Genomic DNA, 27060 nt, shown 5'->3' with positions numbered 1-27060 from the left:
TTCTACCGATGATGTAAAAATACCAAAATGGCGATTTACAGTTAGTCATAGAATTAGGAATTAGAATAAAAAAATATATACAAAAAAAGTAATTTAATAGGATCTCTATGGTTACAGTCAGCTGGTGTTCTAAAGCCTAGTATTTCCATTTCCCTTTAATAGAAATTCTGCAATAACCTTCATGACCTAGTAGTGGACCAAAGACAGCAAAGCCTAAACATTCCATATATTAAGAATGACATGAGGCAGGTTATTTCACTGACAGAAATGTATTGAAAAAGTACATATTGTAAATAATGTGGTTGATGAACACAAACATTCCTGAATAGTATTTGTATTTTTGTATTTATTATGGATCCCCATTAGTTCCTGTCAGGGCAGCAGCTACTCTTCCTGGGGTCCAAACACACCAAAGCACCCACATTACATATAAAACAAAAGATAAAGCAGTGAACTATGTTTGTACTGAATGAGCTAAAGATAAAACAGTACATCATATAACATCCCTACACCACCACATATCCATAACACAAAATGTTCAATACCACCATACATATGTGTGCCTATGCATGTGTCTATACCTTTGTGTGTGTCTCTTCACAGTCCCCGTTGTTCTATAAGGTGTATTTTTAACTTCTTTTTAAATCTGACTCTACTGCTTGCATCAGTTATCTGATGTGGAATAGAGCTCCATGTTGTCATGGCTCTATCTAGTACTGTGCGCCTCCCATAGTCTGTTCTGGACTTGGGGACTGTGAAGAGACCTCTGGTGGCATGTCTTGTGAGGTATGCATGAGTGTCCGAGCTGTATTTTAAACAGACAGCTTGGTACAGTTCGGTACATTCAGCTTGTCAACAACCTCTTACAAAAACAAGTAATGATGAAGTCAATCTCTCTTCCACTTTGAGCCATGAGAGATTGACATGTATGTCATTAATGTTAGCTCTCCGTGTACTTTTAAGGGCCAGCCGCCCTACCCTGTTCTGAGCCAAGTCAGTGCAAAGAATACCTCATCAGTAGCTTTGATTGTTCAATATATGTTTAAGATTGGTCTAATAATAACCAAGTATTTGAAAATTACAAGACTTATACAAAGGACATTAGCACTTACATAGAGTATATCACAATAGCAAATCTACCACACACAATGTCCTAACACAAATTAAATGGAACTTATGATAACGAAGTATATTTCTCATATAGATGTTTCATTCTCCGTCTGATCCTTATGCACTTGTTGACTGTTCATCCATTTACGATGAGCGTACTGATCTGTCCAGGGAGTGTGTAGAGGATGAGGATGAGAAAAACCAGCAGGACTGCCAGGATGAGTAGAGCGATGATGTACTTCTTGTATTTTTTCCAAATGAAGAAGACGAAGGTCTTCAGGGGGTTGATAAACCAGTTGAAGGTTGTCTTGGGGCGACTAATATAAGGTAGAATGAGGAAAGAGACAAAATTAACAAAAAAGTTAGCAATGTTCCCAGTTTCATGGATTTTTTTCATAATTGTTTTTTATACAGTAGGCTATGACATAGTGTGAGCAGTAGGACTCATGTGTAGAGTTTGCACCGATTTCTCCAGGGGGAATAGAAGATAGGAAAAAAGGTCAAGTAAAAGTAGAATAAAAGGAATAAGGCATTAAGGTAAATAATAAATGAATACATGTTCATGTTTTAGCTTTGTCTTCAGTGTAAACTTAGCGAATTGCACAAAGTGTGCCCACGGATCAGATTCAATCAAACCTTCTAAACTGTAGCAATGTTTAAATGCAGTCTGTGACCCCATTTACACCTTGTATAAAACATGTGAATGGTATGTGCATTTGTATTCACTTAACAACAAACACATGTTAATGCAAGATCAAATGCGCTCAATGGCCCTGATTAAGCACATGTAAATGTAACATTATTCCCTTTTTATGCACTCTATACCTATTCTGACCTTGATCTTAAGCTATTCACCCGCTATTCGTTCAGGGTGGAGATCTAAGAAATGAAGGTGTGGTAGAGATGTCTTCAGATAAGCCGTATTCTGACTAACTTAATTCCACCACCTTTACGCACAAGGAAACCATGAACAAGGTTTTGCAAACCTACCGGTTCCAAGTGGAAAAAGCATATACTTTATTTTTTCTGAAGCAAATAACAGCATTCTCCATGCACTGTCATTTATAAATGGCTATTGATAAGAGCTAGGGGTCTGAGTACTTTCCCGAAGGCACTGTATTGCCAATTTCACTGTTGAAAAGGGGCCACAATACATGTCATGTTGATATGATTTTCAGTTTGCTTCCATATGTCTGCTTTCACAGTGATCATAAGGAAAAATCATCTAAAACAATTGCTATGTGTATTTATAATCCCCATTCTCCAAACGGATTATTCATTTACCTTGACTTATTCCACACTTTGTTACGTTACAGCCTTGTTCTAAAATAGATTAAATCAATAAAACATCTCTGCAATCTACACACAATAGCCCCTTAACGACAAGGCAAAAACAGTTTTTTTGCAAATTAGAGAATTAAAAACAGAAATACCTTATTTACATAAGTATTCAGACCCTTTGTTACGAGACTCGAAATTGAGCTCAGGTGCTTCCTGTTTCCATTGATCATCCTAGAGATGTTTCTACAACTTGATTGGAGTCTACCTGTGGTAAATTCAATTGATTGGACATGATTTGGAAAGGCACACACCTGTCTATATAAGGTCCGACAGTCGACAGTGCATGTCAGAGCAAAAACCAAGCCATCAGGTCGAAGGAATTGTCTGTAGAGCTCCAAGACAGGATTGTGTCGAGGCACAGATCTGGGGAAGGGTACCAAAACATTTCTGAATACAGTGGCCCCCATCATTCTTAAATGGAAGAAGTTTGGAACCACCAAGACTCTTCCTAGAGCTGGCTGCCTGGCCAAACTGAGCAATCGGGTGAGAAGGGCCTTGGTCAAGGAGGTGACTAAGAACCCAATGGTCACTCTGACAAAGCTCTAGAGTTCCTCTGTGGAGATCGGAGAACCTTCCAGAAGGACAACCATCTCTGCAGCACTCCACCAATAAGGCCTTTATGGTAGAGTGACCTGACAGAAGCCACTCCTCAGTAAATGGCACGTGACAGTCCGCTTGGAGTTAGCCAAAAAGCATCTAAAGACTCTTAGACCATGAGAAACAAGATTCAACCAAGATTGAACTCTTTGGCCTGAATGCCTAGCATCATGTCTGGTTGAAACCTGGCACCATCCCCACGGTGAAGCATGGTGGCAACATCATGCTGTGGGGATGTTTTTCAGCGGCAGAGACTGGGAGACTAGTCAGGATTGAGGCAAAGATGAACGGAGCAAAGTACAGAGAGATCATTGATGAAAACCTGCTCCAGAGCGCTCACGACCTCAGACTAGGGCAAAAGTTCACCTTCCAACAGGACAACGACCCTAAGCACAGAGCCAAGACAACGCAGGAGTGGCTTTGGGACAAGTCTCTGAATGTCCTTGAGTGGCCCAGCCAGAGCCTGGACTTGAACCCAATCAAACATCTCTGGAGAGACCTGAAAATAGCTGTGCAGCAACACTCCCCATTCAACCTGACAGAGCTTGAGAGGATCTGCAGAGAAGAATGGGAGGAACTACCCAAATACAGGTGTGCCAAGCTTGTAGCGTCATACCCCAATAGACTCCATGCTTTAATCGCTCGATGCTGTAAGGTGCTTCAACAAAGTACAGAGTAAAGGGTCTGAATACTTATGTGATATGTTTTTTTATTTTTAATAAATTAGCAAACATTTCTAAAAAACTGTTTTTGCTTTGTCATTATGATGATTTTTGTGTGTAGATTGATGACGGGGAAAAAAACGATTTAATCAATTTAAGAATAAGGCTGTGACGTAACAAAATGTGGAAAAAGTCAAAGGCACTGTAGCTGTGCCGGTACTCAGAATTTGTATTGTGTGCCCTCAAAATTTGAATGGATTAAATCTGGACACCCAAGCTATAGGCTTCTGTAGGGCTGAACCTGCCAAATTGATGTATGCGCTTTAGAATATTTTAATGATAGTCTACAGTATGCCTGGGCTTTTCTCCATTTTATTTTACAATTTGTATCATACAATTTGTTAAATACTAGCCACTATCGGGAGCCACCATCAGTAATACCCACATATATTTATAACTGTCACTTTAGTGTTCATTTTCTTCATTTTGTAGATTACATTTTGCATCATTCCATTCTGTTTACCTTTTACTTCCTCTGTCACTTCCGTGTAAATTATTCCTGTGGGTCGCTAGCATTACTGGATTATATTAGGCTAATGTTGTGCAATAATTCGGGACAAGTAGCCTATTTGAATCATTATGGAATTCAAGATCACATGTAGCAGGTTAAACCTGGAGCCTGGTTCACCACAACTGGACACTTGTCCTATAGTTCCATGATTAGTGAGAATTAGGGCAGATTTATATGACTATTGTTCAACCCCTATTGTACACTTTTTCCCATTTCCAATATTTCATGGATTGAACTTGAATATGACAACTTTCAGGATGAATCAAACCACTGTATTTTTGATTCATCAATATATTTAGTGCGTAAAGGCTCTCCAAACCAGTTTTTTTTAATAATTCATACATACTTTCCTAACCCTAAAATGTGCGTAAATAATCTACAAGATCAGAGTATTTTTGTTAGCTAGTATGCCCGTGTGCAGTGAATTTGCATGTTTGTACAATTGTGTTTCATGGGCTAAGCCAGGTTTGCAGTGAAGTAGTAGTAGAACCTTAAATGTTTTATTACTTTTTGAATCAGGTGTGGGTCTCTGGTCCGTGTGTAAACTTTTAAGCTTGTTTGCAGTGAATAGTAGTAGAACCTTGGATGTTCAGTTCTCCTTAACGTATACCTCACTGATGTGTGTAGTGTCACTTTTTAGCACCTTCTTCGGGTCATAGCAGCACTTCTGACAGGGTTACAGAGATTGCAGGAATTTAGTAGGTCGTCTAGCATTTCATGCATGCTTTCTTATGAAATTGTTTAGTTAATAAAGATAATTGTTTGCTGTATCTGTATTGAGTTTTGGTGTCCTATACTTTGATGCTGGACCATACCGGTCAAACAAAGGTGGTGGCAGCATCACTCTACTCTGCTCAATCCAGTACTTGCCCCACCTCTTGGGTGGTCTAGTGAGCTTTCTTATAACACTTTGTCTTCGCATTATCCGGTAGGCTATTGGCAATGTTATTTCTGATATTTTGATATAGGTATTTTTGAAAGAGTATAGATTAGGCCTACTGCAGATAATCTTGTCGCAATAAAATAAGATATCATATTATGAAATGACAGGTGCATTGTGTGAGCTCTCCAGGCTGCGCTTCCAGACCCCGATAAAACTCCCCTACTGATTAGGCCTACGTTTTTAGGGACAAGACAGTTATCCTACCTACAACAACACAATGCAATGAATATTAAAATATACAACCGGTTGTAATAATTGCGTTGTTTTCTCTATAATACATTACAATTGCATTCATACACCACCGTGATATATACAGTAAGGCCGACAAGCCATACATCGTTTAGAGATCCATCTAGCTCTCACAGTCTCACATCAGAATTAGATGTTCATCCATGTTAATCAAATGTCAAATTTCAAAGTTGTTGCAAACATCACATTTTGTAGTGTTCAAGCTTAGGTTTAGGCATTAACTCCAAATTGATAAGGTAAGGGTTAAGGTTTGGGATAGACTTAAAATAAAAATCTAAAAAACAACTTTCTATTGCCGGATTCGAACTTGCAACAGAGGCAAATGCATCCACCATCCTTGTCCACAATGCCCTAGCAAAACCAAAACCTACTTGAAGGTAACAGTGCTTACTGTTGCCCATAGTGGCTTGTTTCCACATCATCTCCTGACATCCACAGGCATGGATGGACATCGAATACTGACTTGTATCACAGGTGACCTGGCTTTTACAGACACTGTTCCAGTTGGCCTAAACAGTGGCAGAATAAATTAAACCACATAGCCTAGGCTATTTGTGTTTATCACAGTTAAAACCGGAGAGAAAAATCTGTTTGGCAAAGTCCCCAAAGCAAATATTGCATGTGACAGTTAGGTGACCTACACAGCATGATCAAATGCAAGTTCCTATAATAATAATCTTGCTGCAAATTTCACTTTTGGTTTGCTTGTATGCTATTAAAGTCCTCACTAAAATGTTTCCAAAGCAGCAAGATTATTATAATGGGAAATACAACGGCAATGCACTTCAACTTTGACATGTTGCAGGCTAAGTATAGGGAGAAGCCCCCAGATTACTGATGGTAACCCTACATTAAAAAGGCGCACACCTATTTTAGGACCACAGACATTACTGTAAGTCATGCAAAAAGTGCTGCCTCTGCTATTTCCGCACCACCAGCTGGGCTGGGCACTGCGCGCAACGAGCACATTCACACTCATCACAATAGGCAATAAACCTATGCAGAATATATGCCCGCAGTTTAGTACACAATAGGTAAATAGTTATTGCAATATTGTGGCGAAGATGGCAGCATGTTCATTCCGAAATAGCCCAAAATGCTTAACTGAATGAAATGTATTTTAATCAGGACAGTCAAAGGGATGATGGAAATTAGAAAACAGTTAATATGAGTAAATTAAAAAACACTGGAAAATGACATGAAATGTCGCCAGTGCACTTTGAAGAAGAAACAATGTAGCCAAACAACATTTCTCGCAAAAGGGGGGTGGGTACATTACAGCACAGTAGAGTACAGTAAAGAAAAGTAGTGTATAGTTCAGTATGGTAAATAAAAGTAGAGTATAGTTCAGCACAGTAATGTACTGTACTGAACTAAACTCTGCTGTACTGAACTCTACTGAACAATACTGTACTGAACTGAACTCTACTTTACTGTTCTATGCAGTACTATACTGTGCTGTATGTTGATGTCCAATCTATGATTGGTTCAGGTTTGGTCCGGTCTATACCAACCAAATTTGGTCTTGTTTGGTGGCGGAGCTCATTAAAATAAACCATTGTGTAGAATAATACCCAAATATGCAAAGGAGGATATTGCAGATTTCTGCCTTGGTGTACCCATTTATGACATTCATATCCATAATTATTAATTTCTGTTTACTACAGATCAGGGACCCATGATGAAATTCTGTTAATGCAATTCGGTTACCGGGTGTAAAAATTCCATTACCATGGAATTGCCCTGTGGCCATACAATCATGCCAAGCATAGGGTTGTTTTGGAAGATGGAAATGGGAAAATAACGGACCCGTGAAAAAACATTGAAATAGCACTACAATACCCTGATGTAGGCCTATATGCTATATTTCATTTTACTACTAGAACTGTGACCACAAACAAATCTGCATCAACGGGAGGGAAAAGTGAGATCCGAAAACAATGCAGACACAATGCGGCCAGAGTGCACGCATTTTAATACCAGGAGTATGAGGTCCGTGTTCGGAATGTCATCCTATCACACCTGTTTGGATAGCGATAATACATGGTGTAAATGTTTGCTTCCAGTTAGCTTGGGTCCTGGATGCTGATTGGATGAAACAGCATTCCAGCTGTGTGTACATCAGAGAATGTACCATGGGTATTACGCAAAACTACTTGTTTACTGTTATATTTAGGTTGGTAACCAGTTTATAATAGCAAAAAGGCACTTCAGCGGTTTGTGGTATATGGCCAATATACCATGTCTAAGGACTGTTCTTACACACGACGCTACACGGACTCAGCCCTTAGCCGTGGTATATTGGCCATATATCGCAAACCCCTGAGGAGCCTTATTGCTATTATAAACTGGTCACCAACATAATTAGATCAGTAAAAGTAAATGTTATGTCATACCCGTGACATACCACGGCTTTAAGCCAATCAGCATTCATGGCTCGAGCGACCCGGTTTATAATGGCCGCTTTGTGTCGTTCCTAAGAACAGCCCTTAGCCGTGGTATATTGGCAATATACCACACCTCCTCGGGCCTTATTTTTTAAATATACCACACCCCCTTGCGCGTTATTGCTATAAACTGGGTGGTTCGAGCCCTGAGTGTATGACAAAACATTTATTTTTACTGCTATAATTAAGTGGATAACTAGTTTCTAATTGCAATAAGGCACCTCTGGGGTTTTGTGGTATATGGCCAATATACCACGGCTAAGGGCTGTATCCAAGCCTTAGCCGTCGTTCCTAAGAACATGTACTTAAGAACAGCCCTTAGCCGTGGTATATTGGCCATATACCACAGCCCCTCAGGCCTTATTACTTAAATATACTACATCCCCTCTGGCCTTATTGCTTAAAGGTCTGCCCACGTACTCAGCACTCACACATTCTAAAAAAAGGAAAGCATTTAATTTGATATGACCATGAGAGCTTCTTGCACAATTTTTTTGATTGAATAACGATACTTTTTGTCACTTACTCTGGTTTTTCAAGTGGCTCAGGTTCCTTGCGGGCTTTTCCCACAGGAGCCAGCTCTGCCTCCTCGAGTGTCACCAACTGGAACTCTGCCTCCACTTTTCCCTAAACAACAAAGAAAATACAAAGAGTTATCATAAAGGGCCCCGTGTCTTGCACAATCATGTGACATGCCTGGACTTTAACCTTTTACCCTATTTAAAGTTTTCTCCACTTTTCATTTTATGTCAGATTGTCCAGCACCATCCTGGTTTCATTGGTTTCATTTTGTGTGTAATTCAATTTTTTGGGTGTAATTCAAATCCTGGTTTCTTTGGTTTCATTTTTTGTGTAAATCAAATTTTTGGATAAGGTTTAAAAGACAAGATACAATCTTACTATGTCAGATGATTGCGCAAAACACAGGGCCCTAATCACAATACACATACAGAAAGGTTATATTTAAGTTCTACACGTATCACTACCACCAATTCGAGACTAACCCATACCCTCACTAATCTGATTCCACTATAGTCATTGGAGGCTCAACCAAAGCTGCTCGAAGTCATTAACATTTAGCTATTTGATTTTGAATTTTAGGACCACCGCTTCAGGTATAAAAACATGTTTATTTATTTTTAATTTGGCCTTTACTACACTGAACAAAAATATAAATGCAACATGTAAAGTGTTGGTCCCATGTTTCATGAGCTGAAATAAAAGATCCCAGAAATTTTCCATGCACACAAACTTTTGTGCACAAATTTGTTTACATCCCTGTTAGTGAGCATTTCTCGTTTGCCAAGATAGTCATGCTGATTAAACTGACGGATTTTGATGTGGATTTTTTAAATTATGTTTCTTAGAATGACGCACGGGCGTCAATAGACTCTTAAGGATAACTGCCATGCACTTTAAAAGTGTCTGGAAAGTTTAACAACGGCACAATTAAGTGGACGACAATTAAGAGGAAGGTATAAAATACCAAACTTGCATGGAGTTTGGGCTAACTAGGATCCTCCCCATTACCTCAGTTATTAATGTGTGACCCACACCAGGATTTACTCCTGCCCAACCCTCCAGGTCAATTATAATCTCAATTTGCATTACCATAAGGAGATAAGTGCTCCCACTGCTGTCTACAAACTGAAGGTCCTCCGGCTTCATCTTTCTATTTTTCTTTTTCTTCTTGTTCTTCTTTGCCTCTTCAGCCTCCTTCTCCTCCCTCTCAATGTCCTCCTGACTCTTGAGCTTGATGAGGGGCCACCATCCTTTCATCCTTTTGTTAAGGAAGATAGAGAAGCGGGGACTGGCCTTGTCCTCGGCCATCTTTATGCTGCACTGCCCTGAGGTCTTGGCTGCCCGCACCATGTCGTTCAGACGCAGCTCAATGGAGCCTGGGAGAGAGGTGACAGAGGGGTGAGAGCAACCTTTAGCAGCTGAAGAGTATCAAGCTAAGCAATAGTTTTCCTGCCATTTTAATATCTACACACCCCAAAAGGAGTCAACATCACAGCAATAACGGCCGGCTGTGACACAGCCTGGGATCGAACCTGTGTCCCTAGTGACGCCTCAAGCGTGCCTTAGAACATTGCGCCACTCGGGAGGCCCCAAAGGTCATGTTTTTAACAATGGTTTGTTTGAGTGGTAAGCCTAACGAAGCCAACTGCAGACAAGTCGAGGAGTGAAGTCGGGGGAGGTGCATTTGCGACAGCCGTTAGTTGGACACTGTAGTGGTTTTCCAACAGCAAGGCTCAGTTCAATATGGCAGTTTCAACATATCTGCTATTGTTTATAAAAGCGTATCTGTATAAATGTTGAAATAAGCTTTTCTATACCCCCATATCACACACACAATGATAGAGTTCTTGAGTCATCTTAGATTAATTCAGACTATTTTGAGGAAGTGTATACTGGCTACGGCGTCTCAAAATGGACAAACAGTACTATTGCGACTTTTTTCAATTTTTTTAAGCGAAGGTCTTTTAAGGGAGGACAATTTTTATAACCATAATGCAACACACTTTGTAAAGGGGTGACCAACGATGGTCACCGACTTCACAAACGGGATCCACCCCTTTTCAAAGTGTGTTGCATTATGGTTATAAAAATGGTCTTCCCTAAAAACACCTTCACTTCAAAAATTTGAAAAAAGTGGCAAAAGTACTGTTTGTCCATTTTGATACACCGTAGCCAGTATACACTTCCTCAAAATAGTCAGAATTAATCTAAGATGACTCAAGAACTCTATCATTAATTATCGTTTTTGCGGAAGATATAAAGTTGCACGGCTAAGATCTCTAAGATGTTTGGTGCAGTATTACTCAATGACAAAAGTTGCTTGAAAACTAGTCGTCTCTTGTTGAATGACAACAAACTTCATTGAAGAATCCCTACTGTTGACCAATCACTGACGATGGGGTGTTACCTCCAAAAAATATGTTGTGTGCCTGAACAACCGAAAAGAAAACTTCACAAAATGTAGTCATAATATATGCATGAACACAGAGAGCCTGTTCTAATGGAAAAAAATATATAGAAAGCCTTCATTACAGCAGACTGAAAACAGTTGCATGCATTTCTGAATTGCGGTTTATTTATTGTTTAGGCTAATTATTCAAAGCTCCCTTTATTATTTCATTTTAAACCTAAAATGCTTGATTGCATTTCAAAGCATGAATGTCTCGTATGCTGTGTGATCGAATGAATGAATGATTGAATGATTGATTGATACCGTATATTGAAATACAGTGGGGGAAAAAAGTATTTGATCCCCTGCTGATTTTGTACGTTTGCCCACTTACAAAGAAATGATCAGTCTATAATTTTAATAGTAGGTTTATTTGAACAGTGAGAGACAGAATAACAACAAAAAAATCCAGAAAAACGCATGTCAAAAAAGTTAGAAAATGATTAGCATTTTAATGAGGGAAATAAGTATTTGACCCCTCTGCAAAACATGACTTAGTACTTGGTGGCAAAACCCTTGTTGGCAATCACAGAGGTCAGACGTTTCTTGTAGTTGGCCACCAGGTTTGCACACATCTCAGGAGGGATTTTGTCCCACTCCTCTTTGCAGATCTTCATTAAGGTTTCGAGGCTGACGTTTGGCAACTCAAACCTTCAGCTCCCTCCACAGATTTTCAATGGGATTAAGGTCTGGAGACTGGCTAGGCCACTCTAGGACCTTAATGTGCTTCTTCTTGAGCCACTCCTTTATTGCCTTGGCCGTGTGTTTTGGGTCATTGTCATGCTGGAATACCCATCCACGACCCATTTTCAATGCTCTGGCTGAGGGAAGGAGGTTTTCACCCAAGATTTGACGGTACATGGCCCCGTCCATCGTCCCTTTGATGCGGTGAAGTTGTCCTGTCCCCTTAGCAGAAAAACACCCCCAAAGCATAATGTTTCCACCTCCATGTTTGACGGTGGAGATGGTGTTCTTGGGGTCATAGGCAGCATTCCTCCTCCTCCAAACACGGCGAGTTGAGTTGATGTCAAAGAGCTCCATTTTGGTCTCATCTGACCACAACACTTTCACCCAGATGTCCTCTGAGTCATTCAGATGTTCATTGGCAGACTTCAGACGGGTCTGTATATGTATTCTTGAGCAGGGGGACCTTGCGGGCGCTGCAGGATTTCAATCCTTCATGGCGTTGTGTGTTACCAATTGTTTTCTTGGTGACTATGGTCCCAGCTGCCTTGAGATCATTGACAAGATCCTCCCGTGTAGTTCTGGGCTGATTCCTCACCGTTCTCATTATCATTGCATCTCCATGAGGTGAGATCTTGCATGGAGCCCCAGGCCGAGGGATATTGACAGTTCTTTTGTGTTTCTTCCATTTGCGAATAATCACACCAATGTTGTCACCTTCTCACCAAGCTGCTTGGCGATGGTCTTGTAGCCCATTCCAGCCTTGTGTAGGTCTACACTCTTGTCCCTGACATCCTTGGAGAGCTCTTTGGTCTTGGCTATGGTGGAGAGTTTGGAATCTGATTTCTTGATTGCTTCTGTGGACAGGTGTCTTTTTTACAGGTAACAAGCTGCGGTTAGGAGCACTCCCTTTAAGAGTGTGCTCCTAATCTCAGCTCGTTACCTGTATAAAAGACACCCGGGAGCCAGAAATCTTTCTGATTGAGAGGGGGTCAAATACTTATTTCCTTCATTAAAATGCAAATCAATTTATAACATTTTTGACATGCGTTTTTCTGGATATTTTTGTTGTTATTCTGTCTCTCACTGTTCAAATAAACCTACCATTAAAATTATAGACTGATCATTTCTTTGTCAGTGGGCAAACGTACAAAATCAGCAGGGGATCAAATACTTTTTTCCCCCACTGTATAAGCCTAAGTAAGTTACGGTATTAAAACTAAACAGGACACGCTCTTTGGCCTACAGCTCAATGGTGGTAATACAAGGCTACTATACAAAGCCTACTAATGATAACGACATTGCCTATTATGATTATCATTATAATAATAATAATAAGTACTCTTAAGAATAAGATGGAGATCAAGAAAAGGAGGGTTTAGGAGCGAGAGCTGCGTGTATATTGTGTGTGACAAACATGTGCTGTGAGATTACAATATTATTTTTCTGACTGTTTGGAACAGTGTAAACAACACTAAATAAATTATAAGTAATACCAGTCTGTTGAAAAGGAAAACATTTGTTAAGCCTTTGTTGCAGCTAGTAGTGACGTGAATGAATGGAAACCAATAGGATGCTAACATTAAATGTGTAACAGGGTACAGTTTGTAAAAGCAGCCTTGTGCCCCTGTCAGTGCCAGGTGTGTGAGATTGCAATTAAGAGTGTGGCCTTCACTATAAAAATTGCTGTTTTATTCTTTCAGCAGATCCCATTGCTGTGAGAAGGTTGGCGTGCACAGGGAACACAGGAGAGGTGGTCGATTGAGTATGTTACCATGCACACTAGTCATTTCATATTAAACTGATTATGGCAATAGGCCGAGTATGGCATTAGTCATGTAAACACCTTACCTTGCTTATCTTAATCGGCGTAATGTCATAATTGAAGTAAGCATACACTGATTAAAACACCTGTTTTTCTGAGCAATCTTTCTTTTTATTAGGTCATGTAAACAGCTTAATCGGAGTTCAAGCGGTATATTTGATCTGCGCATGTGCCAGCACCAGCAGCGCAAGCCTCCCTCTTATGCATGATTGAAGTGAGTTCGGAAAAAGTATGCATTTTAGAAATAGTTTTCCCATACAAAATGTATATTTACAATACCAGTAAAAAGTTTGGACACACCGAATCATTCAAGAGGTTTTCTTTATTTTTACTATTTTCCACATTGTACAATAATAGTGAAGACATAAAAACTATGAAATAACACATATGGAATCATGTAGTAACCAAAAAAGTGTTAAACAAATCAAAATATAGTGTATATTTTAGATTGTTCAAAGTAGCCACCCTTTGCCTTAATGACAGCTTTGCACACTCTTGGCATTCTCTCAACCAGCTTCACGAGGAATGCTTTTCCTACAGTCTTGAAGGAGTTCCTACATAAGCTGAGCACTTGTTGGCTGCTTTTCCTTTACTCTGCAGTCCAACTCATCACAAACCATCTTAATTGGGTTAAGGTCAGGTTATTGTGGAGGCCAGGTCATCTGATGCAGCACTCTCCTTGGTCAAATAGCCCTTATACAGCCTGGAGGTGTGTTTTGGGTCATTGTACTGTTGAAAAACAAATGATAGCCCCACTAATCACAAACCAGATGGAATGGTGTATCACTGCAGAATGCCGTGGTAGCCTTGCTGGTTAATCAGCAGCATACCACCCTGCATCCCACTGCTGGCTTGCTTCTGAAGCCAAGCAGGGTTGGTCCTGGTTTGGTTGCTGGATGGGAGACCAGATGGTGCTGGAAGTGGTGCTGGATGCCAGTAGGAGGCACCCTTTCCTCTGGTCAAAATATAGCCCAATACCCCAGGGCAGTGATTGGGGACATTGCCCTATGTAGGGTGCTGTCTTTCAGATGGGATGTTTTTTTATATTTAACCTTCATTGAACTAGGCAAGTCAGTTAAGAACAAATTCTTATTTACAATGACGGCCTACCGGGGAACAGTGGGTTAACTGCCTTGTTCAGGGGCAGAACGACAGATTTTTACCTTGTCAGCTCAGGGATTCAATCCAGCAACCTTTCGGTTACTGGCCCAACACTCTAACCATTAGGCTACCTGCCGCCCCAGGTTAAATGGGTGTCTTGACTCTCTGGTGTCACTAAAGAGCCCATGGCACATATCATGTCCTGGCTAAATTCACAGTCTGGCCATCATACCATCTTGGTCACCTAATCATCCCCAGCTTACAATTGGCTCATTCCTCTCCCCTGTAACTATTTCCCAGGTCGTTGCTGTAAATGAGAATGTGTTCTCAGTCAACTTACCTCGTAAAATAAAGGTTAAAATAAATAAATAAAAAGTGTGCCTTGAATTATAAATACATCACTGACAGTGTCACCAGCAAAGCACCATCACACCTCCTTCTCCATGCTTCACGGTGGAAACCACATATGCAGAGATTATCCATTCACCAACTCTGCTTGTGTTTCTTGGCCCAAGCAAGTCTCTTCTTATTATTGGTGTCCTTTAGTAGTGTTTCTTTGCAGCAATTCGACCATGGAAGTGGGTATTTCACGCAGTCTCCTCTGAACAGTTGATGTTGAGATGTGTCTGTTACTTGAACTCTGTGAAGCATGTATTTGGGCTGCAATTGCAGGTGCAGTTAATTCTAATTAATTTATCCTCTGCAGCAGAGGTAACTCTGCGTTTTCCTTTCCTGTGGCAGTCCTCACGGGAGCCAGTTTCATCATAGCGCTTGATGTTTTTTTGCGACTGCACTTGAAGAAACTTTCAAAGTTCTTCAAATGTTCAGGATTGACTGACCTTCATGTCTTAAAGTACTGATGGACTATCGTTTCTCTTTGCTTATTTGAGCTGTTCTTGCCATAATATGGACTTGGTGTTTTACCAAATAGAGCTATCTTCTGTGTACCACCCCTACCTTGTCACAACACAACTGATTGGCTCAAACGCATTAAGAAGGAAAGAAATTCCACAAATTAACTTTTAACATGGCACACCTGTTAATTGAAATGCATTCCAGGTGACTACCTCATGAGCTGGTTGAGAGAATGCCAAGAGTGTGCAAAGCTGTCATCAAGGCAAAGGTTGGCTACTTTGAAGAATCTCGAATATAAAATATATTTTGATTTGTTTAACACTTTTTTTGGTGACTACATGATTCCATGTGTGTTAATTCATAGTTTTGATGTCTTCATTATTATTCTACAATGTAGAAAATAGTAAAAATAAAATAAAAACCTTTGAATGAGTAGGTGTTTCCAAACTTTTGACTGGTACTGTATATGTTTGACTAAAGCCAGTGTGTCTATGTATGCGGATGACTCAACACTATACACGTCAGCTACTACAGCGAGTGAAATCACTGCAACACTTAACAAAGAGCTGCAGTCAGTTTCAGAATGGGTGGCAAGAAATAAGTTGATCCTAAATATTTCAAAAACTAAAAGCATTGTATTTGGGAAAAATCATTCACTAAACCCTAAACCTCAACTAAATATTGAAATTAATAATGTGGAAATTGGTGACTAAACTGCTTCAAGTAACTGGATCAGTGGTAGAAAAAGTACCCAATTGTGATATTTAAGTAAAAGTGTAGATACCTTAATAGAAAGTTACTAAAGTAAAAGTTAAAGTCACCCAGTAAAATTCTAATTGAGTAAAATGTAAATCGAAAATGTACGGAGTAAAAAATACATTATTTTGTTTAGGAATGTATTGAAGTAAAAGTAGTCCAAAAAATAAATAGTTAAGTACAGATACCCCAAAAAACTACTTAAGTAGTACTTTAAATTATTTGTACTTAAGTATTTTACACCACTGCCCTGGATTGTAAACTGTCATGGTCAAAACATGTTGATGAAATAGTAACTAAGATGGGGAGAAGTCTGTTCATAATAAAGCGTTGCTCTGCCTTCTTAACAACACTATCAATAAGTTAGGTCTTACAGGCCGTAGTTTTGTTGCACCTGAACTACTGTCCAGTCGTGTGGTCAGCTGCCACAAAGAGGGAAAATTACAATTGGCTCAGAACAGTGCAGCACGGCTGGCCCTTAAACGTACACGGAGAGCTGACATTAGTAATATGCATGTCAATCTCTCATGGCTCAAGAGAAGAGATTGACTTCATCACTACTTATTTTTAAAGAAGTATTTACATGCTGAATGTACCAAGCTGTCTGTCTAAACAACTAGCACATAGCTCGGACACCCATGTATACCCCACAAGACATGCCACCAGAGGTCTCTTCACAATCCCCAAGTATAGAACAGACTATGGGAGGCACACAGTACCACATAGAGCCATGACTACATGGAACTCTATTCCACATCAGGTAACTGAAAGCAGTAGAATCAGATATTTAAAAAAGATGAAAAATACATCTCATGGAACAGAGGGGACTGTGAAGAGACACACACAGACATGCTAACACACTCTCTCTACACATACGTGCACATGGATTTTGTATTGTAGATATGTGATAGTAGAGCAGTGCCTGAGTGAAAAGACTTAATGTGTTGTGAAAAGTGTTATGTAATATTTGTAATTGTATATCACTGCCTTAATGTTGCTGGACCCCAGGAAGAGCATCCTAAATAAATACAAATACAAATGTCCGAACTCAGAATCAACTAGGCTTCCCAGCTTAGTAGAACGTTTATTTTGACTGGCAATTTTCTGCATTTATCAAAGTCCCATCAGGTAGCCTGATTTCAGAGGTGTCCATGTAAACAGGATTATTAGAAAATGTGTTATTCTTGCAAACGCTTGTAAACTTTTAAATAGAACTATTATATGAATCTGACTATTCACAATAATCTTAATATTGTCTGTATGTGAACGTACCCATTGTTGCATAGTCCAAACAGAGAACAAGCCTAATGGCTGTGAGTATGTCTGTATATGGTGTAAGTGCCCATATGCCATTGACCTGCTCACCTTCTCGCTGGGCACACCCTCCTGTGAATGTGAGTGCTGCACAACATATTGATCTGAGTTACATATATTGACCGGTGATTTAATTGTTGATCTATATGCCAACTGTTTCTAAAGTTTTAATATTTGTCCTGGTATAGGGATATGTACCTGGAGCTGAAGATGAAAATATTGTTCTGTGTTGTGTTACTCAGCAGGGAAAAAAAGACCATTGTTGATCGCTATTCCCATGTGCCACCTCTGATTAAAAGAACCTGTGTGTGTTAGTTTAATCCTGAGGTCACCTCGTGTATAGAAAAAAGTGCCGTAGTATCGGCAACATGTTACATTTGGCGTAGTCGGCAGGTTGAGCTGACTATCCCGGGGTAACCCTGATTGGCTTGGCTGTGCAAACCCACTCCGGAACCAAGACCTGGATCTTGTGGAGTGCTTTTCCTATATGATATTGTGTATTTGTATCTTTGTAATTTAATTTATTATGGATCCCCATTAGCTGCTGCCAATGCAGCAGCTACTCTTCCAGGGGTTTAGCAAAATTAAGACAGTTATACAATTTTAAAAGCATTACAATACATTCATGACAAATTTCGCAACACACTATTGTGTGTCACACATGTTTAACATTTGCTAATGTGTATTGAAGATTTGATTTCTTAATATTTTGCATGCATATTTTCTTATTTTTATTGCATGCTAATTTTATTATTGTCCAAAATGTGAGGACACATTTTGAAATTGCAGGGGGAATATGTGACATGCGTCACATCTAGACTGATTGCGCCCATTTGCATCTTATTATTGGGTAGTGGGGTTTGCCTTAGAAATGCCAGTGTTTCCATGTGCTCAGCAGTTTCACTTTACGTGTGAAGGTTGACGTGCCTCGGGAGGACGAGAGCGGTGACTGTGCCTTCAGTCCAAATTCCAGTGTGGCAGTTTGGTAGCCTAATCGTATGCTGAGTGTGTGGTTGGCAAGAATGTGCCCTTCAGCCAGGATCCGCTCTCCTTGGGCACTTCCTCATCTATTTACTCTCTATAAAGTTAACTATGGTGATAGAATAATTGTACGCGTTACAGCACTGAAGATTTGGTTATCTATGCTTATATGCTGAGCACTCCGATGTTGATTATTGATGTGTGAAACTACGAATCTATTGAATACAAAGCTGACGCTAAAACTATTAATTGCTGCTGCTGAAAATAAAATGACTTCTATTGCAATCTCGTTGTGTGCTTGTTATTTTCACGTTCCACCGCTGGTGATAAAGAACCTGTGTGCTTTATAGTGTTTTAGATCTTAACGTAATTATCAGAGGACCGATCACCTCTCCAAAAAGGTGATGTAGCGGCTACATCCTTCAACTGGTCACATTATGCAAACGTGACAAACTATTGTAATTAAATACATTAGTTGATTGCTGTGATAAATTGTTCATGGTCTCCTTCTGAGGTAAGAAGATGGTTAAGATGTCAGGAAACTGTCACTTTAACCTGTTTAGGATAGGGGGCAGTATTTTCACGGCCGGATAAAAAACGTACCCGATTTAATCTGGTTATTACTCCTGCCCAGAAACTAGAATATGCATATAATTGTTTGATTTGTATAGAAAACACCCTAAAGTTTCTAAAACTGTTTGAATGGTGTCTGTGAGTATAACAGAACTCATATGGGAGGCCAAAACCTGAGAAGATTCTAAACAGGAAGTGCCCTCTCTGACCATTTCTTGGCCTTCTATAGACTCTTTATCGAAAACAGAGGATCTCTGCTGTGACATTTTCTAAGACTCCCATAGGCTCTCAGAAGGCGCCAGAACGTTGAATGATGACTCTGCAGTCCCTGGCTGAAAAACAGTAGCGCATTTGGATAGTGGTCGATATAAGAGAACAATGAAACGGGTGCGCGCGTGCACGTGAAGAGTCCATTTTACATTTTCAGTCTTTGAACGAAAACAACATCGCCCGGTCGGAATATTATCGCTATTTTACGAGAAACAGCGTTTGACATGCTTCGAAGTACGGTAATGGAATATTTTGCATTTTTTTTGTCACGATACGCGCCGGCGCGTCACCCTTCGGATAGTGTCTTGAACGCAAGAAAAAACGCAGCTATTTGGATATAACTATGGATTATTTGGAACCAAACCAACATTTGTTGTTGAAGTAGAAGTCCTGGGAGTGCATTCTGACGAAGAACAGCAAAGGTAATCCAATTTTTCTTATAGTAAATCTGAGTTTGGTGAGTGCCAAACTTGGTGGGTGTCAAAATAGCTAGCCATGATGGCCGGGCTATCTACTGAGAATATTGCAAAATGTGCTTTCACCGAAAAGCTATTTTAAAATCGGACATAGCGATTGCATAAAGGAGTTCTGTATCTATAATTCTTAAAATAATTGTTATGTTTTTTGTGAACGTTTATCGTGAGTAATTTAGTAAATTCACCGGAAGTTTCGGTGGGTATGCTAGTTCTGAACGTCACATGCTAATGTAAAAAGCTGTTTTTTGATATAAATATGAACTTGATTGAACAAAACATGCATGTATTGTATAACATAATGTCCTAGGAGTGTCATCTGATGAAGATCATCAAAGGTGAGTGCTGCATTTAGCTGTGGTTTTGGTTTTTGTGACATTATATGCTAGCTTGAAAAATGGGTGTCTGGTTATTTCTGGCTGGGTACTCTCCTGACATAATCTAATGTTTTGCTTTCGTTGTAAAGCTGTCACGTCCTGGCCAGTATAAGGGTTAATTGTTATTGTAGTTTGGTCAGGACGTGGCAGTGGGTATTTGTTTTATGTGGTTCAGGGTGGTGTGTTGGTAAGAGGGCGTTTGATTTAGTATTTCCGGGTTTTTGATCTATGTTTATGTAATTCTATGTTGAGTCTAGTGTGTCTGTTTCTATGTTTGGGTTCATTGGGGTTGGGACTCTCAATTGAAGGCAGGTGTTGTCTATTTGCCTTTGATTGAGAGTCCCATATATGAGGGTGTGTTTGTGTTTGTCTGTTGTGGGAGATTGTTCTTGGATTGCTGTGTTGCCTTCAAGACTGTTATTTTGTCGTTCATCGTTTTGTTATTTTTGTATACGTGTTTGTTTGGTTTTTCCTTCTTTTCCCGTAATAAAGAGGATGAGTATACACATACCTGCTGCGTTTTGGTCCGCCATTTCTAACGACGAGTGTGACAAAAGCCTTTTTGAAATCGGACAATGTGGTTAGATAAAGGAGAGTCTTGTCTTTAAAATGGTGTAAAATAGTCATATGTTTGAAAAATTGAAGTTTTTGGATTTCTGAGGTTTTGTAATTTGTGCCACGCCCTATCATTGGATATTGGAGCGGTGTTCCGCTAGCGGAACATCTAGATGTAAGAGGTTGTTAAGGTAATTTTTTTCTGAATTTATGAATTTCTGCTTGGACAGTATGAATATAGACCAATGTTTGTCATGCCAACACTCACAACTAAGATCTGAACCTTTAGCAGCCTTTGCCTTCATTTCTCTATTAGTATATGTTTACTTGTAGGGATATACAGTGTTGAATTCTACTAACCAATCTAGAAACAAACCATTATGTATTATGAAAAACATACCCTAGATAAAGGATTGTGTGTGATTTATTTTGTCAACAGCACCATTAACTCTTCATATTTGCTTTTGTTCTACTTCATTACAAGCGGAAAACACTTGATTAAGTCATCATTAAAAGACCTGGGCCAGTAAAAACTTTAAGTGGATACGTTAGTGCCTGGGCCAGTGAATTATTTAAACTGGATACATTGGTGACTCTCGGGCAAATAAAAATGTAGAGGACGTCTTTATTGAGATATGTGATTGTTTTTCTTGAATCCATCTATATTTTTGTATTTTCCTGTATTTTGCAAAAGGTGTAACATTGTAAAATGCAGGGCTCCCATGTGAAAAAGCCCTTGGTCTCAACTCCCTGTTGAAATAAAGGTTAAAAATATATATATACAAAGATGAAGTGCTAATTTATAGTTTATGTTTACTAGTAGTTGGTACGTTCATCAGTCGTTCTGGTTTGTTTCGTAGCCAATATGAACTGAGAAGAGGAAAAACTAAAAATCTAAATAATTGAATACTTATGCCATTTAGCAGGCACTTTTAGCCAAAGCGACTTACAGTTATGTCTGCATAAATTATACGTATGGGTGGCTCCAGCGTAATCAAACCCACGACATTTGGCATAGCAAGCTCCATGCTCACACAGGACAACAGAACCATAAAGATACAAACTCATCATGAACACTCACCCAGGAAGTCATTTGAGGCGATGAGGTCATAGTCCCACACCTGAAGCACAAGAACGGCAGGCTGGCGGAACTCAGATTCCTCCAGAGAGAAGATAGACTCCTTTTTTGTATAGGTGATCTCTTTCTCTGTGGGGAGGTAGTCAAACCGGAAGACAAAACGCCAGTTGAAGTTCCCCTCCCCAGTCAAGGAGTTGAAGTGGACATCAGTCTCCTGTTTGTTCCCATCTAAGCCTTTAATCCAGCTATATTCAGAGTGACAAACAATTCAACGTCAATTCAAACATCTTTCTACAAATAATCTTTATATATCATCCATAAAATCCGAATCCAGTTACTGTACATCTGAGAGGCACATCTGGTAAGAACAACTCAAATGGCCCCATTGTTACATCTGGCATTTCATCACCAAATTGATTTACAAAATAATTCATCCATTTGGTTTCCTAGGTCGTTGTGTGTGTGTGTGTGTGTGTGTGTGTGTGTGGTTTTTACCAACCCTTTCATGTATATATCACTGGAAGGATTTCCAGTGAAGGGGTTGACATCATCCAGGACGACGTCATCAGTATTCCATATGATCACGCGCAACTCATAGCTTTAGTGAGAGAGAGAAGTGGGTGTTGCTGAGTTATCTTTGTGGTTGTGGATCCTAGTATGTAGTAGTATGACATGGTGTCTCACAGACACTGTAACATTTAACTTTGAACATGAGTCTGGATTACCTTATAGGCAGCCGGGGTTTGATATCGATAGGTGGAGGTGCTGGTACGTCCATAGGAAACATATCGATCCACATGTGAGCGTAGCCCTGAAAGCACCGGGCACAAAGCAGTCAGGACAAGGACTCGTGAAAGAAACCTGAACCAGTGTTCCGGGGTAATCACTGGAACACCAATATCGCCATGTCTAAAACTTGTGGTTACATTAAACACAAATCAGGGCATCCACTACCTCTGGTCCAGGCCGTCATGTGCAGCTTTTGTAGCCGTTTCCTGCAGCCAACTGGCCCTTGGCATCATGGGTGTAATTTTATTCATCCTTTTCATCATTTCATAATTAATAAACATACAAAAAATGTAAACGCCAAAAATCTACTGTTTCTATGTCAAATGGTTTTGTTATATTTCAGTCTTCTGTGATGTGTATATAAAGTGTAATATTGGGATGCAAACTAAAAATGTAATACATTTCAACTCTATATCTGACATGGTGCAGTATTCTTCTTCTTTTTTTATCCCATAACCATGTGTGTGAGGTGTATACTTTTGTTTCAAAGTATACATGTTTAAGACTACCAAGAAACACTGTGACTCTGATTTAGCCCACTGCAGTAAAAGGTTAATGCCTCCCAGGCACCATGAAGCACCGAGTGTGATGCCCCATAGAGGAATTTTGTTTTGGGACTGAATTCACTCATACGATACTGGACACTGTATCACGGGACGCCTAAATTTCTAACAAATGCAAGACCACACACCCATCACTGTGATCTATCAGATATGGTGAAGTGGCCCTCCCTTCCCACAAGAAGGACTACTGCCTACTTATCTATGCTCCTTATTAATAAGGTAATCACAAATGTATAGCCTCTGTCTCAGATACTACTATCTTTCACTGTTCCTAAGACCAGGACTAAATATGGGAAAAATACAATTTTCTTTTATTGCTCCTTGGTCTTGGAACGACCTGCAAAATACTTTAAAACAGAAGGAGAGTGTATCGCTTGCTGAGTTTAAAGCTCTGATTGAAGAAAATGTTGTTGACCATTAAGACCATGTATTGTATTGTGCTTTTGTGTTATGTACACGCGGACTACAACCTGCTGACCTCTTGCCAGGTCTCCCTCGCAAAAGAGGTTTCTAACCTCAAGGGTTTTTTCCTGTTAAATAAATAAAATGTTGCTAGAGTGCTGACAAACTTTTCTGTCCAAGCGCTGGGGTGTCCTTTCTCAAAAATCCTAAATAAACAACTTTTGAGCACTTTGTATACCACCTCCTTGATCTGTTCATGTGACATGTGGCTTACCGAGGAGCAGAGGTAAAGAAACCAAGCAAGGCGGCCATATGCAAAGTTCTTAAAAGTAGTTTATTTCTACAACTAAATTCCCAGACAAGCCTTATTTGCATTGCAATTTTCACTTTGTTTTCGTGGGAGGAAAGCACACCAGCACTTTGTTTCAAGATTATGTATTTGAATACATGTCTGATATGCTTTTAAAGCCTTGTTCACACTGCAGGCCTTAATGCTCAAATCAGTTTTGTTTTTTAAATCAGCTTTGGAATACTGACAGTCCAAACAGCAAGTTACAAGTGACCAAATTGGATTTGTGTGTGTTCAGACTGTAGTAACTTGCTGACATGGCTACCCTACATGTCATGGTGGTGTGTGTGCTGTGGTGTAGGCTGGTTGTGTAGCAAGCAAGGTGACAACAATGCCTGCCATAGAAGTTTCCCAGTTGCATTGCATGTTCGAAATCATAGCGTCAAGGCCTTTCCAGACGGTATGATTTTAGCCGTTTTATGCAATGATTTTGCTGTCCCAGCCAAGATGTCTCTGTCGTAGGCAAATTCTTAGGTTGTAACTCCTTGGCTCGTTCAGTGTGACAGGGTCTAGGTCTGCCAATGAAGTACCGACACGTGCAGTCGTAGGCTCCGACAAAGTTCTAGCAGTGTCAGATTGTTTTTGCATTTTGTCGTGTAGTGTGGCTGGTGTTGAGAGCCGATCCCAGTGACTGACCAATAGGAACACGGCCGGCACTGAGTATGCGCACAATAATACGATTATTATGAATAGTCAGATTAATATAATAGATTGATTTAAACGTTTCGCCTACATGCTGTGCAAGAATAACCATTTCCCTAATAATCGTGTTTACATGACACATCTGAAATCAGGCTACCTGATGGGATTTTGATAAATGCACAAAATCAGCAATGAAAATAAACGTTCTACCACATGTTATTTTGGGGAAGCCTATTTGATTCTGAGTTCGAACATATAAGATGCATACTTTAAGTTTTCCCGAACTCACTTCACTCACCCATAAGAATAGAGTGAGGCTTGTGCTGCTGGCACATGCGCAGATCAAATACATCGGCTGACGTAGACTTGCAAGCCAATCGCTGACAGAACTGACCAGGTTGATAGCAAGATTGTAATTTGGTAACATTGCACAGTGTGACGTGATAACCGTAAAAGATTGAATCCGACATACAGTCTGCAAAGGCCTTAAGATCACTTTTAAAGCTAGCTGTTAAGTTTGCTAGAACATTCACAAATTTGTTTGTAAACAATTAACAAGTTAGTTAGCTACCACATGTTCTTGTCAAACTGTCAACAGAGTAACTAACAAGTGACAAGATATGCCAAATAACAGTAAAAAAAGAAACACTTGATGGCAAATAAATCAGATTTGACAGTTCAGACACAAATCGCATTGACAGGAATCAGACTTTTCAAACCATCTATGAAGGTAGTTTAAAATGTGGCTTGAAATATCTGATTACATGTGCGTTTTGGCTGTTCATACTGCAAGAAAAAGTTCAGATTCGAATCAGATATGCAAAAAAAAATAGGATTTGAGTTACTTCAAACTGCCAGTGTGTCACGTCCTGACCAGTAAAGGGGTTATTTGTTCTTATTAGTTTGGTCAGGACGTGGCAGGGGGTATTTGTTTTATGTGGTTCAGGGTGTGTTTGAGTATGTGTTCATGTAGAGGGGTATTTGATTTATTATTCCTTTTTTTTTTGGTTAGTTCTATGTTGTTAGTTCTATGTCTGTGCTAGGGTATTGTATTTCTATGTTTAGGTATGGGGATTGGGGCCTTCAATTGGAGGCAGCTGTCTATCGTTGCCTCTGATTGAAGGTCCTATATTTAGGAGTGTGTTTGTTTTGGGAATTGTGGGAGATTGTTTCTTGTTCTGCTGTATGCCTGACGAGACTGTCTAGTTCGTTTGTTTTTTTGTATACGTTGTTTGTGTTTTTCCTTCTTCACTAATAAAAAGAAGATGAGTATACATTTTCCTGCTGCGTTTTGGTCTACACCCTACGACACCTGTGACAGAATCTCCCACCAAACACGGACCAAGCAGCGGAGGAGGGAGCAGCAACAGATGGACTGTCGGGAGTCATGGACCTGGGAGGAGATTAAAGCCGGAGTGGGCCCATGGAGGAAGGCGAAAGAGGACCGGGAATGTTACAGGGGAACACGGTTGGCGTTCAAACCGGAGAGGCAGCCCCAATAAAAAAAAAATGGGGGGGGAGGGGCACACGGGTAGTTTGGCTGGGCGAGAATTAAGCCCCAAGCCAAATCCTCGTGCTTTTGTTAAGCAACCTTTGACTGGACAGGTCCCGTGCTTCGGGTTAATGCGTACTGTGGCGAGGCCAAGTATCTTCAGGCCGGTGTGCGCAGTGCCAGCGCCCCGCATTTGCCAGGGGGAATTGGGCACCCAGCCAGTACGGGCGGTGCCAGTCCTGCGCTCGAGACCGCCAGTGCGCCTCTACGGTCCAGTGTATCCTGCTCCTCGCAATAGCCCCGAGGTGTGTGTCTTCAGTCTGGCTCATCCAGTACCAGCACCACGCACCAGGCTTCCGGTGCGTCAGCCCAGTCCAACTCGTCCTGTTCCTGCTCCTCGCACTAGCCCCGAGGTGCGTGTTTCCAGTCTGGCATATCCAGAACCAGCACCACGCACCAGGCTTCCAGTGCGTCAGCCCAGTCCAACTCGTCCTGTTCCTGCTCCCCGCACTAGCCCTGAGGTGTGTGTCCCTAGTCTGGTACCTCCACTACCAGCCCCACGCATCAGGCTTCCAGTGCGTCAGCCCAGTCCCGAGCTTCTGACGACAGTGCCCCGTCCAGAGTGTCCGACGACAGTGCCCCGTCCAGAGTGTCTGACGACAGTGCCTCGTCCAGAACTTCCGGTAACAGTGCCTCGTCCAGAACTTCCGGTAACAGTGCCTCGTCCAGAACTTCCGGCAACAGTGCCTCGTCCAGAACTTCCGGCAACAGTGCCTCGTCCAGAACTTCCGGCAACAGTGCCTCGTCCAGAACTTCCGGCAACAGTGCCTCGTCCAGAACTTCCGGCAACAGTGCCTCTTCCGGCAACAGTGCCTCGTCCAGAACTTCCGGCAACAGTGCCTCGTCCAGAACTTCCGGCAACAGTGCCTCGTCCAGAACTTCCGGCAACAGTGCCTCGTCCAGACTGTCCAGAACCAAGAGAGACGGCCCACTGTCCGGAACCAAGAGAGACGGCCCACTGTCCGGAGCTCCCGGAGTCGTCCTACAGTCCGGAGCTTCCTGGAGTCGTCCTACAGTCCGGAGCTCCCGG

At 40.7% G+C, this 27060-nt stretch overlaps 1 protein-coding gene across 1 annotated transcript in view; it reads right to left on the bottom strand.

Moving 5' to 3' along the window:
• Positions 1–250: 250 nt before the first annotated feature.
• Positions 251–27060, bottom strand: part of fer1l4 (fer-1 like family member 4) — a 109492-nt gene continuing 82682 nt past the window's right edge. The window contains exons 41-46 of the mRNA XM_045705303.2: positions 22459–22544; positions 22233–22331; positions 21737–21978; positions 9532–9818; positions 8447–8547; positions 251–1427 (exon numbers count right to left, since the gene is read on the bottom strand). Of these exons, the coding sequence (XP_045561259.1) occupies positions 1247–1427; positions 8447–8547; positions 9532–9818; positions 21737–21978; positions 22233–22331; positions 22459–22544 (996 nt within the window). The 3' untranslated portion in view covers positions 251–1246. The remainder of the gene's footprint in view (positions 1428–8446; positions 8548–9531; positions 9819–21736; positions 21979–22232; positions 22332–22458; positions 22545–27060) is intronic.

The sequence above is a fragment of the Salmo salar genome, chromosome 22 (assembly GCF_965601325.2).
Source record: "Salmo salar chromosome 22, fSalSal1, whole genome shotgun sequence".
NCBI lineage: Eukaryota > Metazoa > Chordata > Actinopteri > Salmoniformes > Salmonidae > Salmo > Salmo salar.
The sequence above is the reverse complement of the archived record's forward strand: the minus strand, read 5'-3'. Positions and strand labels throughout refer to the sequence as shown.